The sequence below is a fragment of the Quercus lobata genome, chromosome 3 (genome assembly GCF_001633185.2).
Source record: "Quercus lobata isolate SW786 chromosome 3, ValleyOak3.0 Primary Assembly, whole genome shotgun sequence".
Lineage (NCBI taxonomy): Eukaryota > Viridiplantae > Streptophyta > Magnoliopsida > Fagales > Fagaceae > Quercus > Quercus lobata.
The window spans coordinates 61,502,269-61,518,059 of NC_044906.1; the positions used below are offsets into that span (position 1 = coordinate 61,502,269).

Consider the following 15,791-nt stretch of genomic DNA (forward strand, 5'->3'; position numbering starts at 1 on the left):
ATAGCCCTTGACCTTTGCTATAATGTCTAGCCAACTGAAAATCAACAAATTCCGACATTAGGAATTAAATTTCTCGACGCATACCTTGATCTTGGTTCTCATCGAGTCTTCAAATTAGTTAGTGAAAATATTTATTTCATGTTTATCAAACCTACTTCTTCTGAAGAAGATGCAAATATTCTAGGGGCAATTCAGCAGCAAGATTATCGATTCTTGTTTGATGTTGGAGTAGGTGTGATGGAATTTGTCCCAGAGAAATGTCAATCAAATTAGAATGACTAAATAAATAGAAAAAAAATAAAATGAAAAGTTTTAACATTCATCTTAATTTCTTTTCTCTTTGGGGTTAGGGTGTTATGGCATGATTTGAACCCAATATTCATTCCTGTTTTCTTTTTTAACTGATGACTGTTTCCTGAGTTCTTCAAGCACCAAAATATTCTTACAAGTTACAACTTAAGAAAATTGTCCTTGTTATCATCCTTTCACAGACATTGTTTTTAATATTGTATAATACGCGATACGTATCATACTATGTACAAAACGTTATGTATTGAAAGAGTGTATCATAAGTGATCATGAATTGTTCGAAACATTAGTGTGTATCGCATAAGTCGTATTATATTGGTGAATCGTACGTATTGTACGATACATAGACATGTGGATTTAAAATAAGTTTTTTTTTTTTTTGGTTAAAAATTGTGGTTTTATTTAATTTGAGCAAGTTGTTAGTTTTTTTTAAGGGTAAATTGCAAATTACACTTTTAAAGTTTAGGTTGCTTGGACTTTACACCCCAAAGTTTCAAAACTTTGATTTTACACTCTGAAGTTTGGTTTTATTAGCAATTCACTCCCCACGTTTAGTTTTTGCTGTTAAGTGACACATGTGCATGCTAATGTTTTTTTTTTTTTTTTTTTTTTTTGGCCAAATCATCTCCAAAACTATATCATTTCAATAAAAAATAAAAGCTTACCTGCACCATCCAAACGGTACAGTTTTGCCCAAGCTAAAATACAAAACTCCAATCCTAAACTACACCATTTTAGTCCTATTCTAAAATCCCAAATCACTCTTATCATCACATCAACTACTCCCAAATTGCATTGCAGGTCTCAACGTGAGTTACTAGCAGAAAGAATCACCAAAGATGAGTTCATGCTATATGCAATAATGGCAATGAAAATCCTTTGGATAACACAAGAGGATGCTCTGGTTTCAAACACTAAACCCAATTCAGCCAATTTAGGGATATTTAGGGATCTTGATTCTTGGGCCATTGCTCTTTGAATTTTCAAGGCATTAATTTAGATTGAATGATGTTGAGAGTTCGTTATTAAATACACTTTTGTTACACCAACAAGCTCAATACCATCCATAATTCCATATAAACCAAAAAGTAGTTGAAAACATCATTGTCTAAGATGACATACCGTGAAGATTTTAGAGGTAGTCCTCCCCAATTTTGAAAAATCAGTCTTTAATGAGTTTAGAACAACCCCCTCCCCACCCCACCCCCACCCCCCCCAAAAAAAAAACACACAAACAAGTGATAATGAAATCACAAGTTTAAAACAAAATATGTGATTCAAAAACACCCCTACCCCCTTACTTTTAAGTAAGGACAAAACTTGGGACAACTAAGTAAAAATACATGCCTATAAGATATGATCACTCTCCCATTAACCCAGGTCTTCAAAAGAACTATACTTATAAAAATAAAATAAAAAGTCCCAGAAAAATTCTATCCAAAACAAAAACCCATGTTAAGTTCAATTTCAATTCTAACTTAGAGTGGAAAAAAGTATCTTATCCTTATTCCATAGTTCATGTAGTTTTTATCATCTCTTCTCTATATATTAAGAGGATTCCTAGAGTTAGTTATTGCCTTTTGTACTATCAAAATTACCACTCTTATAAAAACACTACAAAATATTACATACTACACTTAAAAAAAAGTAAGAGCAAATAAGAAAATTTGAATATTAATTTTAGTAGAAATCGATCATATCCAAAAGAAATCCAAAAATTTTCAAATACCACATTCAAACCCACATTCAAATTTTCCCTAAAAAAACCCCCACTTTCAAATTTATCAAAAAAAGAAGAGAAACCTGCTTTCAAATCTTTAACAAAATTTTCGGATACAAATCCATAAAATTTCAAATTCCATGTTCAAACCCAAGCCACATTCAGATGCTTATAAATAATAATTAAAAAAAAAACACACACACACACAGACATTCAGATCTTTAATAAGAGTTTCAGATAACTACTACTAATAAAATTGAAGTTAGAAATATGCAACTCATATATATGTTTTGAAATTCAGATTCTTTATTTAAAAAAAAAAAAAAAAAACCACATTTAGATCTTTAACAAGAATTTTGGATTACTACTTACTATAAAATCTGAACGAAGTTAAAAATCTACAACACGTATATGTTTTGAAATTCAAGCTAATACCAACTCTATCCCAATTCAAACCATTATCAAAATATATAACTCTCCACCCTTTCACATTTCAAACATTTAATTGTATAGAGAGGTTGACAGTGGTTTGTGGGCTATGGAGGATTCTTGGTTGGTGTTCATAGTGGCTAATTTGATGTGGTCGTAAGCCCATATTGGAGGCTGAATCGGGTTACATCATTGCACAACTATGGAAGCAGAATTTGAGTTCCAACCAAGGGGGTTAATTGGTGGGTTGATTGTTTGGAGGTATGGGTTTTTGGAGATTTTGTGAGCGTGTATTGTGTTTTTTTTTTTCAACTTTTTTTTTTTTTGGTAGCTATTGGCTTTGAATTCAAGTATATACATTTTTTTTTATATGTGTGTCATGTATTACATATTACAAAATTGAAAAATTTGTGTTCGAGAAAACATGAATTTGTTTGAGATAAAGAGGTTTGGTGATTTTTCTGTGTACAAGTTTCAATTTGTAGATCAAAAAATCTAATTGGTGTTAATTTAGCTTACAACGAACACTTACCATTACTTTGGTTTTATATGCATTTATTAACTTTATAATGTATATTCTTATTTGCAGGACTTGCCCAAGGGGTGCATTGGTTAATTTAGATTATGACTTCAGAGGGATTAAAGAAAAATAAGAAGAATTACATAAGAACCTCTTATCTTTCCTACCAACTTCACATGCATTTTTTTATGAGAAAAGCTAAAGATCCCACCGGATATAAATTTTATAGCCCTGAGGTAAGTCAATATGAAAAATTGTCATTTTGTTAGTTTTATTTTTTTGCTTAGAATATTTTTTTAATTGATGTTGTATGTGATGTTGAGTTTGCAATTTGGTACTCTTTTTAGTGAAAATATACAAGTAGTCAATTTGCTGGAATGATGTAGCTAAGTTTTGGATTTCAGGCATCCAGAATTTGAGGCAACCCCAATGAAGAGGAAGAGTGCCCTAGAGAGTTTAATGATCCATGGCTTGTAAGTAGAGTGATCTATTAGCTTTTGTCCTGTGGATTTTGGCTGTGGTATTTGAAAAATTATCTTAATTCTGTAGAAAAGAATAGGTTGCAATGGTTGAAGGCTACTACAACTTGTGAAATGTTTTTCATGTCTAATATTTGTCGTAGATGCTCCAGAAGTGTAGAGCCTTTTTTTTCTTTTTCTTTTTTCTTTAAATGTTGAAATTTTCATTAATTTTAATTTGGGGTTTATGTGTTTTCTAATGAAGTTTACACGTGCCAAACACAGAAATTAATTGAACTGTGTGATGAAATCTTTTTTTTTTTTTTGAGTGTGAACCTGTGAAATTTTATTAATGTAAATCAACCAAATCAGATTGTAAAACAGAAAATAGTTGTGATGGGACATCTTCCATCCACACTAGAAAATCAGGTATGCGTATAGCATATTTAGCTAGACTATGAGCTACAAAATTGCCGTTTCTCTTAGTGTGAGAATAAAACAACTATTCAAAATTTTTGGAAAGCAGCTTCACATCCTCTATCAAGAGACCCAGCGGGGCTAAGGAGTGCACCTCTGACTTCAAAGCATGAATAAACCCAAGTGAATCACCTTCCAATATAGCACGTCTGAAACCCAGTTCATGCGCAAATGAGAGAGCTATCATCGCTGCCAATGTCTCAATCTCATCGGGCTTGTAAGCCTGGGGAATTTTTTTTGAGCAAGAGGCCAAAACCGAGCCATTATTATCCCTGATAACCACTCCAACGCCGGACATATTAGCATCTTTGAATACGGCACCATCGAAATTTATCTTGATGAATCCCAGTGGTGGAGTCTGCCATCTATTTCCACCTCTTCCCTCCCCTGTCTCGGCTGGGTTTCAGTTACATGCAAATTGGTATGGCACTCTGTCATCGCTGCTTTTGACTGTTCAGTCACCCGATGAAGCAATTTGGCTTGTAACTGCAACTTGACATTATTCCACTGGTTCCATATTGTCCAAGCCGTAAACGCAAACGCATATTTTTTATGGACTAAAAACTAATCAATTAACATTCACATTAGAAACAACACATTGAATGGATGGAAGTTAAGGAATACTAGCCTCATTGCTCGTGCTTCGCACGTGCATGAGGCTCTTTTTTTTGGGGGTTTAGTATCATAAATTTCTATTTATCACAATTTAAGATTTAAGTGTATGTTCAATTATATTATGTATTTGAGAATTACTGATACACCATAGTGTTATGAGGCTAGCTTAAAAAATGAACACATGCACACAAAAATATAATTTCAATTTTTTTTCGTTGTTCATTTTTTGAAGTTAGCCTCATAACACTTCGTTGTATCAGTAATTATCAAATGCATAACATGATCGAACGTACACTTAAATCTCAAATTGTGATGAATAGAAATTTATGATACTAAACCTCAAAAAAAAAAAAAAGAGCCTCATGAACACACAAAGTGCATGCAATAAGGCTAGTAAATAATAATAAATTGTACTGCACATCGTGCAAGATCTCAATTAGTAATTACCAAATATGGAGCATGTCCCCTGTAGATATAGAACTTGCACTTGGTTGTATAGGCGCATGGGTTGTACTTAGAATATTGCTACAATTTTGGGAAGAAAACAAGCACAAAAATGGTTCAGTTTTCAAAAATGATACAAAAGTTTAACTAAACAAAGTCCGTCTAATAACTCAGTTTCAACGGCCTCAATCTCATTTAAAAGCAACCATTGATAGCTAATTCCCATAACACAAGTGCAAGAACAAGATTCATTCATTTCTTAGCAGCAGCAACATAAACAAAAATATCTGAGAACAAAAAGATTCGAGAAAGCTACCATTGTACAGCCCCTTATCCCAAAAATGAGGAAGACAATTAAAAGCTAAAAGAAAACTACATAAAATAAAGAAAAGCTACCAGCGTATTAAAAAAAAAAAACACTTTCAACTACAATCATGACTCATGAGCTATCAAAAATTCTCTCCTTTGGTGATTCCCTCTTTGCCCACGGAGCTTTGAAACATACCCTACACCCCCCCCAAACAAGGATATTTCTTCCATTCCTGGTTTACGGGTCAAACAAGTGAAGCAATATGCTACAAGCTCTCAGTGGATAACCTTTTCTCTTTCATCAGCATCTCCATGTTCAACCTGACAAGTAAAGGAAGCAATTGAAATATTTTGGGCCCTGAAATCAATGTAGCTACTGACAATTTACAAAAGTAGAGAGGCATGCAAGAGCCAAATTATTTGTAATAAAATTATGTGAGGGAACAGTGAAGCTAATAGTTCAGATAATCATCAAGAAAATGCGGTAAGATACCATTAGCTTGCTTCACTGTATTCACTTTTGATCAACTATTTCCCTTTTTTTAATTCTGAAAATTTAGTAAGAGGTTAAGGGGATGCCCCCAAAGTTCACAAGAATATTGCATCCATTTTGATCTACCCAAACTATAAATTGCAAGGGAACCTAGGTGCAAATAAGATGATTGATGCTGTTCGATGTTCAGGGTATCTATTGACCAACTCAAATGGGATTTCAACAGAAACAACAATCCAATGTTTTAGTCCAATTGCCAAAAAAATTCTCACCTTCACATGTGGCTATAAGAGTAATTATTCAATACTCTAGGGGTACAAAGACATGGCATTCCCTCCTCACATAATAATAGGTCCCACTAAAAAAAATCATGATGGGATCCACCATTCATGTGAGAGGGGTTCCCATGTCTCTGTACTCTAGGAGTACCTAAAAAATTTCCCTTTTCTAGACACTATCAATTATAGAGAAGCAGTAACTATTTTTTTTTATAAAATCTCTGTTAAGAACTCTCCGATAATTGCATCGAAGAAATGTCCATCAAAATGCTCTGATAGCCTCATATGGAATTCAATATTCCCCCCTTCTCTAAAAAGAAAGGGTGGAACGAAGGAAAAAGCTGATATTGCCCATTGTTTAATGGAAGATGTCATTCTCCCCAAAGTGACTGAATATAAGCCATCTAGCTGACCCCAAGTACATGAGAATCCGATTAATAGAGTAACATCCTAGGGCAACAATCTTATGATCATTAGTTGCATATATCATGCCTGCACAATCACCATAGTTTTAAGTGATAGTGCTAAAGTTTCCAGTGAAAGATTTCTACTCCAAAATCAACGAAAAATCTGTGTTTTCGCATATCAAAATGATGAAGGCTCTTTCTTACCAGTTCCTCAAAAAAAAAATATATATATATATGAAGGGCTCTAAGTTCTTTATAAAATGAGAATCCCCATACTGTAGGAACAGTCTTTATATGAATGAAAGGATTGCATATCAATGACAATATAACAAGTCGGTAAAAAACAAAAATGTCATCTATCATTACCTCAACAAGCACCCTTGCTCTCTTCTTCGATTTGCCATCATGTCCATCTTTCTCAAGCTTTCTCGAAGCTGAGGCAGTTTCCTTCCTCAATCTCTTACCAGCAACCGGTTCAACCTTTTCATCATCACTATCCATCCCAACTGCATCATGAAACTCATTTTTCTTATTTCATTTGAAAAACACATGTAAACACATCTCAGAATTCTATCAGGTACTCTTGTCCCATTATTTTATACATGAGTAAAAACCAAACCCCACAATTTATGCTTTAACTTCAATATTCAATATGCACGTAAACTAAAAATGAACTGCTTGGAGTCTGCTTGTTTCAGCTTATTTTTTTATTTGGCTAGGACAACTTTTTAAAGCTTCATGTTTTCTAGGTACAGCTATGTTCACAGCTTACTTTTAAACAAAATAAGAGAATGAAAATAAGCTCATCCAACCATACACTTACTTGGTGCTAGTAAATATATAAGATGTGCATGCAAAGGCAAGCATACAATCAACAAACATTTTTATTCAACAGTATTAAAAGAAAAATAATTGACACAAAGTATCTAGTGACAGTTTTACCATTGTCATTGTCCCTCTGAGACCGAGCAATTGCAAGACCACCAAAATCTTCTATATCATCTTCTATATCAAGATCTTCATAACCCTCAACATATTCTATCTCAGGCTCCTGCTTATTGCAAGAACAAGATACAGGGGTTTGATTCTCTCAAAAGTAGAACCTTCAATAAATGACCAAAGCAAATTGTTCATAATTAAAACAATAATATCAGGCAGTTCATACCATCTCATCTTCATCTTCACTAGCAGCCTGACCCTCTTCTATATCAAGAACTTTATTGTATTCTTTAACAGGATAGTTGTATATGTCACCATAAACTCCTTTCTGAAGGCGTTCTAACAGTTCTTTTTCAATACTCTGCAGAAAAACTATAAAGTCTTAATGAGAGCTGTAAAAACAACACAGAGTCAATGCACACCAGTAGCGTGAGGCTCATGTATAACCTTATCCAGTGCTGCTGCCTTTTCAGCCTTTTCCTCTCTTCTAGCCTCTCTTTTTTTCTCCTTCCTTGGCGTTGTCATTATTTTCTCCCTGTTAGGCAACAGAAACAATTTCCACCATATCACAGCATGCCAATGTCAGAGGACACTATTTAACATAGAAAGGTTACAACTAGATTCCTTTCAACATCACACACACAGTTCTGTGCACAGGACAACTAACCTTTTACATTTACTTATTTCTTTTTGCCTTCCAAACTAAATATCTCACCATGAATAAGATTTTCTCACTTTTTTGATGACGAGGAACCCCGGAGACCATACAGAGTATCATGTCTTTTTTAATAATATTTTCTCACTTCAATGTCACTTGTTTGGTCAATAACATAGTTCATCCTGATTCCCAGAGCAAATTAAACTACTGAACACCTATAATGCGTTACTGGCCTAGATCTTTGCTTACTAAGCAAAACTAACTTCTGTCTGCTAATTAATGACCATTTTCTTATAGTCTGTCTACTTACATTTTTACCAAAAGAATTATTCATAAAGTATTTTTTATGAAAGAAGAAATTGTTCTAGTGATAACCGTATTCAAATCTGAATAAGCCTGTGCACTACTTTATTCTTACTGTTTGAAAGTTTTGGAAAACAAAGTATTAACATAACTTACACGAGGGGTTTTTAAACCATGACCACATCTCCAAACCATTCTTATAGGGAGAGGATGTGCCATTTGAGCTAAATCTCATTTTGGGGGGGGGGGGGGGGGGGGAGGTGTTAATCTTCGAGTATAAAAGTGAGATCCAAACATTTGAAGATCTGCAGTACTCCAAGCCTCAAAATTTTAGCACACGGCACCTTAAATTTTTTATTTTTTAAGTAACATCTTTTCTAGAAAACACAACTATTAATGGCTCCTTATAACTTCAATAATTTCCCACTACTTTTTTTTTTTGGGGGGGGGGGAGAATAAACAGGTTTACTTATCAAAAATAAATAAATTCCCAAAAGAAACCAAGTAGAGTACCAAAGACAATCTTGTAGCATGTTATAGAACAATATTGTCGGAAAAGTAAACATTTCTGGTAGTTAAATGGAAAAAATTGCTAGCACGAGAAGAAGTGAACCTTGTTTTCAAAGCAAGCTTCCTCATGCGTATCCGCATTTGAGTCATCTTGGTCAATCGTTGCTTTGTTTTGTGCACAAGAGTCTTCTGCCAATACATCTGTCAAGTCAAAAAGGGGAGGTCAAATTAAACCCTTCCAGAACTGATAATCAAATCACAGTAAATAATCCAAAAGTTCAAATGTAAATAATCCAAAAGTTCAAAAGTAATCTAGTGTTCAATACCAGATGTTTGTCTATAATCTCAAGTGCCTTCTCATAATTTCTGGGCAACTTAACTCTCTCCCACAATTTGTTTGGCATATGAGCTCTTTCTATAGTTTTCATATAAAGATAGAAGACTCCTGCAGCAGACCAACACAACCATATAAAAACACCACACATGACATTCATTAATATACACACACACCAATCAATGTGCGACCACAACACAGTTCACAAACACACATACTAACAGCACATATAGATGGCCTCAAATCATTATAGAATATTTTTTTCATATTCGTCAACTTATTTATTTATTTATTTTAAAAAAAAAAAAAAAGGGAGAGAGAAAAAGGAAACAATAAAGTTCAAGTCAACAACTCCAAAAAATCCTATTAGGCTCAATTGGGTGGAGGTTTCTGTTTTCTCAATTCCTATAACAAATTAAGGATTCAAAAGGTTAGTTTCTCCCTCTACCTGCTTCTTCTCAGTGACCCAAACTTATCAATATAATAACAATTCAACAACCTATATGTATAAATCACCAACAAAAAAAAAAAAAAAAAAAACCAAATGACAGAACAAGAAGAAGGGTAAGTGAAAATTACCATCATGGTCGCGAATGGTGGCATAGCGACTATTAGCAAGCGGGCATGAGCTCCGGTTACAAATTCCGGTCACGTTATAGGGATTTCTACAGAAATTTCCAGTTGTAATTCTACAAAACATACAAAATAAACCAAGTTTCAAAACCCACATTATTACTAGCCAGCCACTATAAACAAATGGATCAGAAAACAAAATTGATAAATTTATGGGGAAAGGAAAAAAGCAATGGTTTTTTGAGCTTAAGAAAGAGAGACTTACTTGGACATGAAACTGCAGTGGTTGTGCCTGATAACCTGCCATATGACCTCATCGTGCTGCATCTTTAACCTGATAACGAGACCCAGTTGGGATCAATCTAGCTAGTTTGATTGCTGGAAGTTTGTTATATTCGAGCATTAAGTTAAATCTGAGTTGCTGTCAGATTATCCTTTTTTCTTTTTCTTATAGAAGTCAGGGGGTATTTTAATAGTTTTTTCATGAAGGGTTTCCAGCAGCTTTGTTATTAAAGCAGTTTGTAGCCAACTTATGAAATAATTAAAGTTTATGGAATTTTTATGCATCGAAACCCTATAACTAAATCCTAGAAACCTGGAGGAATCTAGGTCTTTCATTTTCTTCCCTTTCAACAAATCTTGATTATAATCAGTCAAATAACCTGAAATGCTATTACTTTCAGCTACCACCCAATTGTTCTACTTCAGTAACCAATCAGATTTCAGTAGAACCTTAGCAAAAAAAAAATAGTTTCAAATGAATTACAAAAATAATCTGGCACATCCTTTTAACCAAAAAAACAAAAATTTTGGTAAATCCTATTAAACATTAGTTCTAAACAAAATCATTAACCAAAAAACAAACAGATAAACTACAAATCCGGTCTGAGAGATTAACCACAAAACAATCACAAATCAAAACCCTAAAAATTTTACCTTTCACTCTAGTCTGTGCTCTCCGCCTCTCTCTAGTCTCCAGTCTCCACTGTTCAGTCTCCAGCTGGACCGCCTCAGCCTCTCTCTGATTCTCTGCTCTCCGCCTCTCTCAAGTCTCAACTGCTCACCTCACTGTATCAGGTTCTAAGGTTCAGGAATCAGGTATAAAATTATAAATAATTGGGCACAGGGCACTCCATTTTATTTGTTAAGAACTTAAGATAACTTTGTTGATTTGGGCCCTCCCTGGCTGGTTTTGTAACTTTGTTTATCACTCATCAGTTTATCATTATGGCTGGCTGGACCCTCCCTGGACTGGGCATTAAGTTTGGGCCTTCAAGGTTTTTTTTTTTTTTTTTTTTTTTTGGGTGGGTGGGTCTTATTAATAAGTCTTGTGTCAGTATTATGGCTGTGTTTGAATTTTTGTTATATTTGTGCTTAATTGGTTGAAATTTCTAAAAATTTGTTATTGTTTAGTGAAACTACAACAATACTTTTTATACTGGTTTCTGAGCACGCGCTCATAGGTAGGGATGGCAATTTTACCCCGTCCCGCTTGACCCGTCCCTCCCCGTTTCGCCCCGTATGGGTTTTCCCCGCCCCGCAAAGGTGGTGGGGCGGGGATGGGGCGAGATTTTAAACCCGCACCACGGGGCAGGGCGGGGATGGGTTTACACTTTTTAGACCCACCCTGTCCCGCCCCACATTTATAAGGGTTAAAAGGTAATTTTTTCATACCCTAAAACCCTACTATTTAAACAAAAATATCATCATCTTATTTTATTTAAGTGGAGATTCTTTTTGAAGAACTAGGCAATTTTTATTTTGTTATGTATTAGGAGTTTGGATTATTTTATTGTGTCATACAATGAGATTTTTGTTGTGATATTATCTTGTTAAACATTTAGATAATATTATTTAGTATTTGCTAAAAATTAGTTTGATTTGATAGGATAAATTTATTTATAATTTCAAGTATATTTTTATTATTGAAACATGTCATTTTATTTGAAAAAATGGTAATAGTTGTAGGGAAAATTAACAAGAAATAAAGTTTTACAGTGTAGGGCAGGGCTTTGCGGGTCTTCGCAGGGCCTTAAGGGGTGGGGATGGGACAAGAAATTTTCCCCGTCATGGGGGGCGGGGCGGGGATGGGGTAAGAAAAATCCATGCAGGGCGGGGGTGAAGATCCCATCCTTCGGCCCCGCCCCGCCCCATTGCCATCCCTACTCATAGGCTCTTCTATTTTTTGGATAAGGGTTAATTTTGAGCATTTATTATAATTTAGTATTACTTTATTTTCCAATCACAAAAAAAATCTAGAGGTGTGATGAAAAAATTAAAAATATCACAAAATCTAGCAAGTGAAATAATTTTTTCATCACACCCTTAGATTTTTTTTGTGATTGGAAAATAAAGTAATCTCAAATTATAATAACTGCTCAAAATTAACCTTTATCCAAAAAATAGAAGAGCCTATAAGCACGCGCGTGAGCTCGTGCTCAGAGGCTAGTATTCCGTAATTATTATCATTTTTTGCCAATTTTGTTTATGTATTAATCAACGTGTTATTAATTGGAAGATGATGCTATAATTTAGTATTAACCTGTAGGGGGAGGAAAAAAAGATCCATTGAATAAATCTTATAAATAGTGCATATAATGAAAATGCATAATGAAATCATAACAATAAAACTACTTACAAAATACATGTGGTGACCGACGAAATATTTAACAAAAAAAAAAATGTTATATGTGTAATATCAATCATTCACAAATGTGTAATATTAATGGACAAACATGTAAACTTCAACTGGGTATAAATAGAAAATTATAACATTAAAACCAAAAAATAAAAAAGAGCCTCATCACACGTGCTCCTATATATCATCCAAATTTTGTGTTGCTTCTAATGTGAATGTTAATAGATAAATTTTGAGAACCTTAATATAATTAGAATTTGAAAATGTAGAAGATTGTTCAAACTGGGTTTGTGATTGAAAAATACAAAGCAACAGTTCAATCTTGTCATGTACTTCATTTTTAGATCTCTCTGTTAAAGTGGCCCAACTTCCTAACAAAAATTACCCTGTAACATATGGAGAATCCTGAAGAATGAGGGGTCCTAGTTAACTTGTTAAAGAACATCGGTAGCATAAAATCTTTTTTTTTTAATTAAAAAAAAAAAATCACCCACCATACACATATGCAGAAGTCAAAATTTCCAAAATAAACATGCAAAGGTAAACAGAAGCATAGATATAAGATTAGGAATTGACAAATAAATAATTTCCCTCTTCATTTGAAAAATAAAATAAAATAAAAATGAAAGAAGGGAACACCATAGGTACATTGTAATTACACATTCAAAAAATAATTCAATTATTTGATTGTTGCTTTCCATGATTCAAATGTAGTTACACATTCAAAATTAAGTGGCTCAAATGTGAAACATGAGTAAGAAAAGGAAATGTAAAAGTTTGATAACTTCTTCATAAAATCTTGGGGTTCATGCAATCTTAACACTTTCGTTTGGCTATAATCTAAAATCCTAGATTGGCAACAGTCATCGATCCATCAAGGCCGCTTTATAGTGCTTTCAGTTGAAACATATATCTGCAAACCACAATGTGAATGGAATAAGGATGTTACTATCTTTTTTCAAGAGTTTTTGGTCCAAACAAAGTAAAAGAAAATTTTTGACAGAAAATTTGAATAGATTGAACCATGCAAACATACCTTTTAGTACATGTTTCCCAATAGTGATAATGCCCATTCATCCTCATCCACCAATTTGAAGCCAAAATCCTTTCATTCAAACTGGCATGCAAAACGTATTAGATCAAATTAGACTCCATAAAATTATTTCATAAAAGTAGAAGGAACAAAAGCAAATATCATAGGAAATAGGAATGAGATCAAACTTGCCAGCACTCTTGAAAGTATAAGAGATTTCGCAAATTGGCGAAGGAAATGACAGACTTTTGAAATCAACATCATTAACAATTTAAACGATGCAATTAGAATGGAGATGGTAATGAGAGTTTAAAAAAAAAAAAAAAAAAAAAAACCTGAAAAAGAACGTGAAAAATGGGAAATAGAGAAGTTTGAATAATATACCTTTTTTTTTTTAATAAAGGTAATTGATTTTTTTTTTTTTTGTTGCAATAACGGCAGATGGGTGTGTTTTTTATTTTTTATTTTTATCAATTATAATGGTAGATATATTCACAAACACACGTGTGTTTTATTTATTTATTTATTTTTTTTTATAAATGGATAAAGCAATTTGAAAACCATCAAAAAAGTGGTCCTATTTTGTAGGCAATGTTTTAGTACAAGTTAAACATATATTTTTACCTGACTATCCTTTACTTTTGTCTCTACTTAAACATAGGCTGTAGAGGTATTTTGGAATAAAAAAAAAATCTAGTCCAAACAGGTGTAACCCCTTAAATTGTAGTATAGATAAATCGGGTTCTATTTCTCATTTGCTCTACACTTGAAAGTTTTTTTTTTTTTTTAGTCTTTATAAATATATTGTTTGATTAGAAATGTCTACTAGAAAATATGCATTTGGATATGAAAAACTTAAAAAAGAATAAAAAGAATAAAAATTAATTGAGTCTAAAAAATGATCAATGGATAAATTTGTTATTAATAATAAACAAAATATAACACAAAATTTAGATGAAAATATCACAAATGAGCAAAAAATTCACCAAAATAATTTAGAAGAAAATGATGTTCAATTTTGCAATACAACAAATCTTGATAATGAACTTCAAAATAATTTAGAAGAAAATGAAAATAATGATGAAAAAAATAATATAAAAATATTAAATAAACATTAATTTAATTAATATATAAGTATAAAAAAGACCCAATTTTTAGTTCTCACTTTAGGCCCCAAAATGTCTAGGGCCGACCTTGTTTCCCTCTCATCCTCTCTCTGCCTTAACCCACGTCACACCGTGCTCAATGGCTGACCACCAAGCTCTCCTTCTAAACCTTCATAGCCGGAGCTTTTCAAGCTCATCACCTCCAACCACGCACCACTGTCGAAACCCAGCCAAAATCAAATCACGACGATCACCACGGCTAAAACCCAGCCAAAATCAAATCGCAACAAAAACCCAGAAGTTTATCAAATCACAAATCAAATCACACCCACCGAAATCAAAGCACAAAACCCACAAAACAACCAAAATCACAAAATGAAAACACTGAAAGTGAACCCACCGTTAAAAAAATATATATTGGTTTTGTTATTATATTTTAGAAGAAGAATCATCTTGTTGAACTAATTTTAGATCCAAATTAATAAAACACATACCACAAGCAAGAATGATAGACTGAAAGCAAAGCAAAATAAATTGTATTTCCCAGAAAAGTGTTTTTAGAAAATAGAAAGGTTAAGCAAAATATAAAAACTATTTGCTTCATAATCTCAAATAAATAAATAAATAACTAAAAATCATACACCATAATCTGGTGAAGTCTCATGAGCTACAATTTCACCTAAGATGATCGTCTGAGTTGAGAGGAAAAGATTTTCATAGTCTTTGGCTTGGCAACACAATCTTCGATTTCCTTTCTTGATGTGGCTTTCGCTCGCTCCTCTCCTATCAGCCTAAGCGACGTATAAAGAGAAATAAAAGGAAGAAAAACAAAACATCACGTAAAAAAGAAGAAAAGAAAAATAGTGAGAGAAGAAAGACAAACTGAGATTAGGTGTACTGTCGTATGTATTTTTTTTTACATTTTTTACTCTTTTTTTTTTAACTTTTTAACTCTCTTTTAATATATTTTATTTAATGGTTGAGATTGAAAGTTGTTTTTTCAACTTTTAATCTCAGCCATTAATAACAATTGTATCAGGGTATCACACTTAAATCTGAAAAACACAAAAAGACCTACACATACACATATAAATACGTATACACATACACATACACATACATAAGCACACATACACATACACATACACATACATAAGCACGCATAAACACATATACATACACATAAACATACATAAATATAAGCACGTATAAACACATACACATACAAATACATAAGC

The 15,791-nt window shown here is 33.1% G+C and overlaps 1 protein-coding gene and 1 long non-coding RNA gene across 2 annotated transcripts; one reads left to right on the top strand and one right to left on the bottom strand.

Moving 5' to 3' along the window:
* The first annotated feature begins 2,551 nt into the window (after nucleotides 1-2,551).
* Nucleotides 2,552-3,639, top strand: LOC115982659. The gene is made up of 3 exons (XR_004089699.1): nucleotides 2,552-2,719; nucleotides 3,048-3,214; nucleotides 3,383-3,639. It is a non-coding gene; the product is annotated as an uncharacterized LOC115982659 (long non-coding RNA).
* A 1,527-nt stretch (nucleotides 3,640-5,166) lies between these two features.
* LOC115982658 (protein MAK16 homolog A-like) lies at nucleotides 5,167-10,893 on the bottom strand. The gene is made up of 10 exons (XM_031105322.1): nucleotides 10,711-10,893; nucleotides 10,042-10,108; nucleotides 9,783-9,892; nucleotides 9,196-9,314; nucleotides 8,973-9,070; nucleotides 7,846-7,933; nucleotides 7,625-7,759; nucleotides 7,402-7,510; nucleotides 6,826-6,965; nucleotides 5,167-5,602 (listed from the first exon to the last, which is right to left on the bottom strand). The coding sequence occupies exons 2-10, from the start codon at nucleotides 10,101-10,103 to the stop codon at nucleotides 5,558-5,560; spliced, it is 906 nt and encodes a 301-aa protein (XP_030961182.1). The 5' UTR covers nucleotides 10,104-10,108; nucleotides 10,711-10,893; the 3' UTR covers nucleotides 5,167-5,557.
* Nucleotides 10,894-15,791: the final 4,898 nt, after the last annotated feature.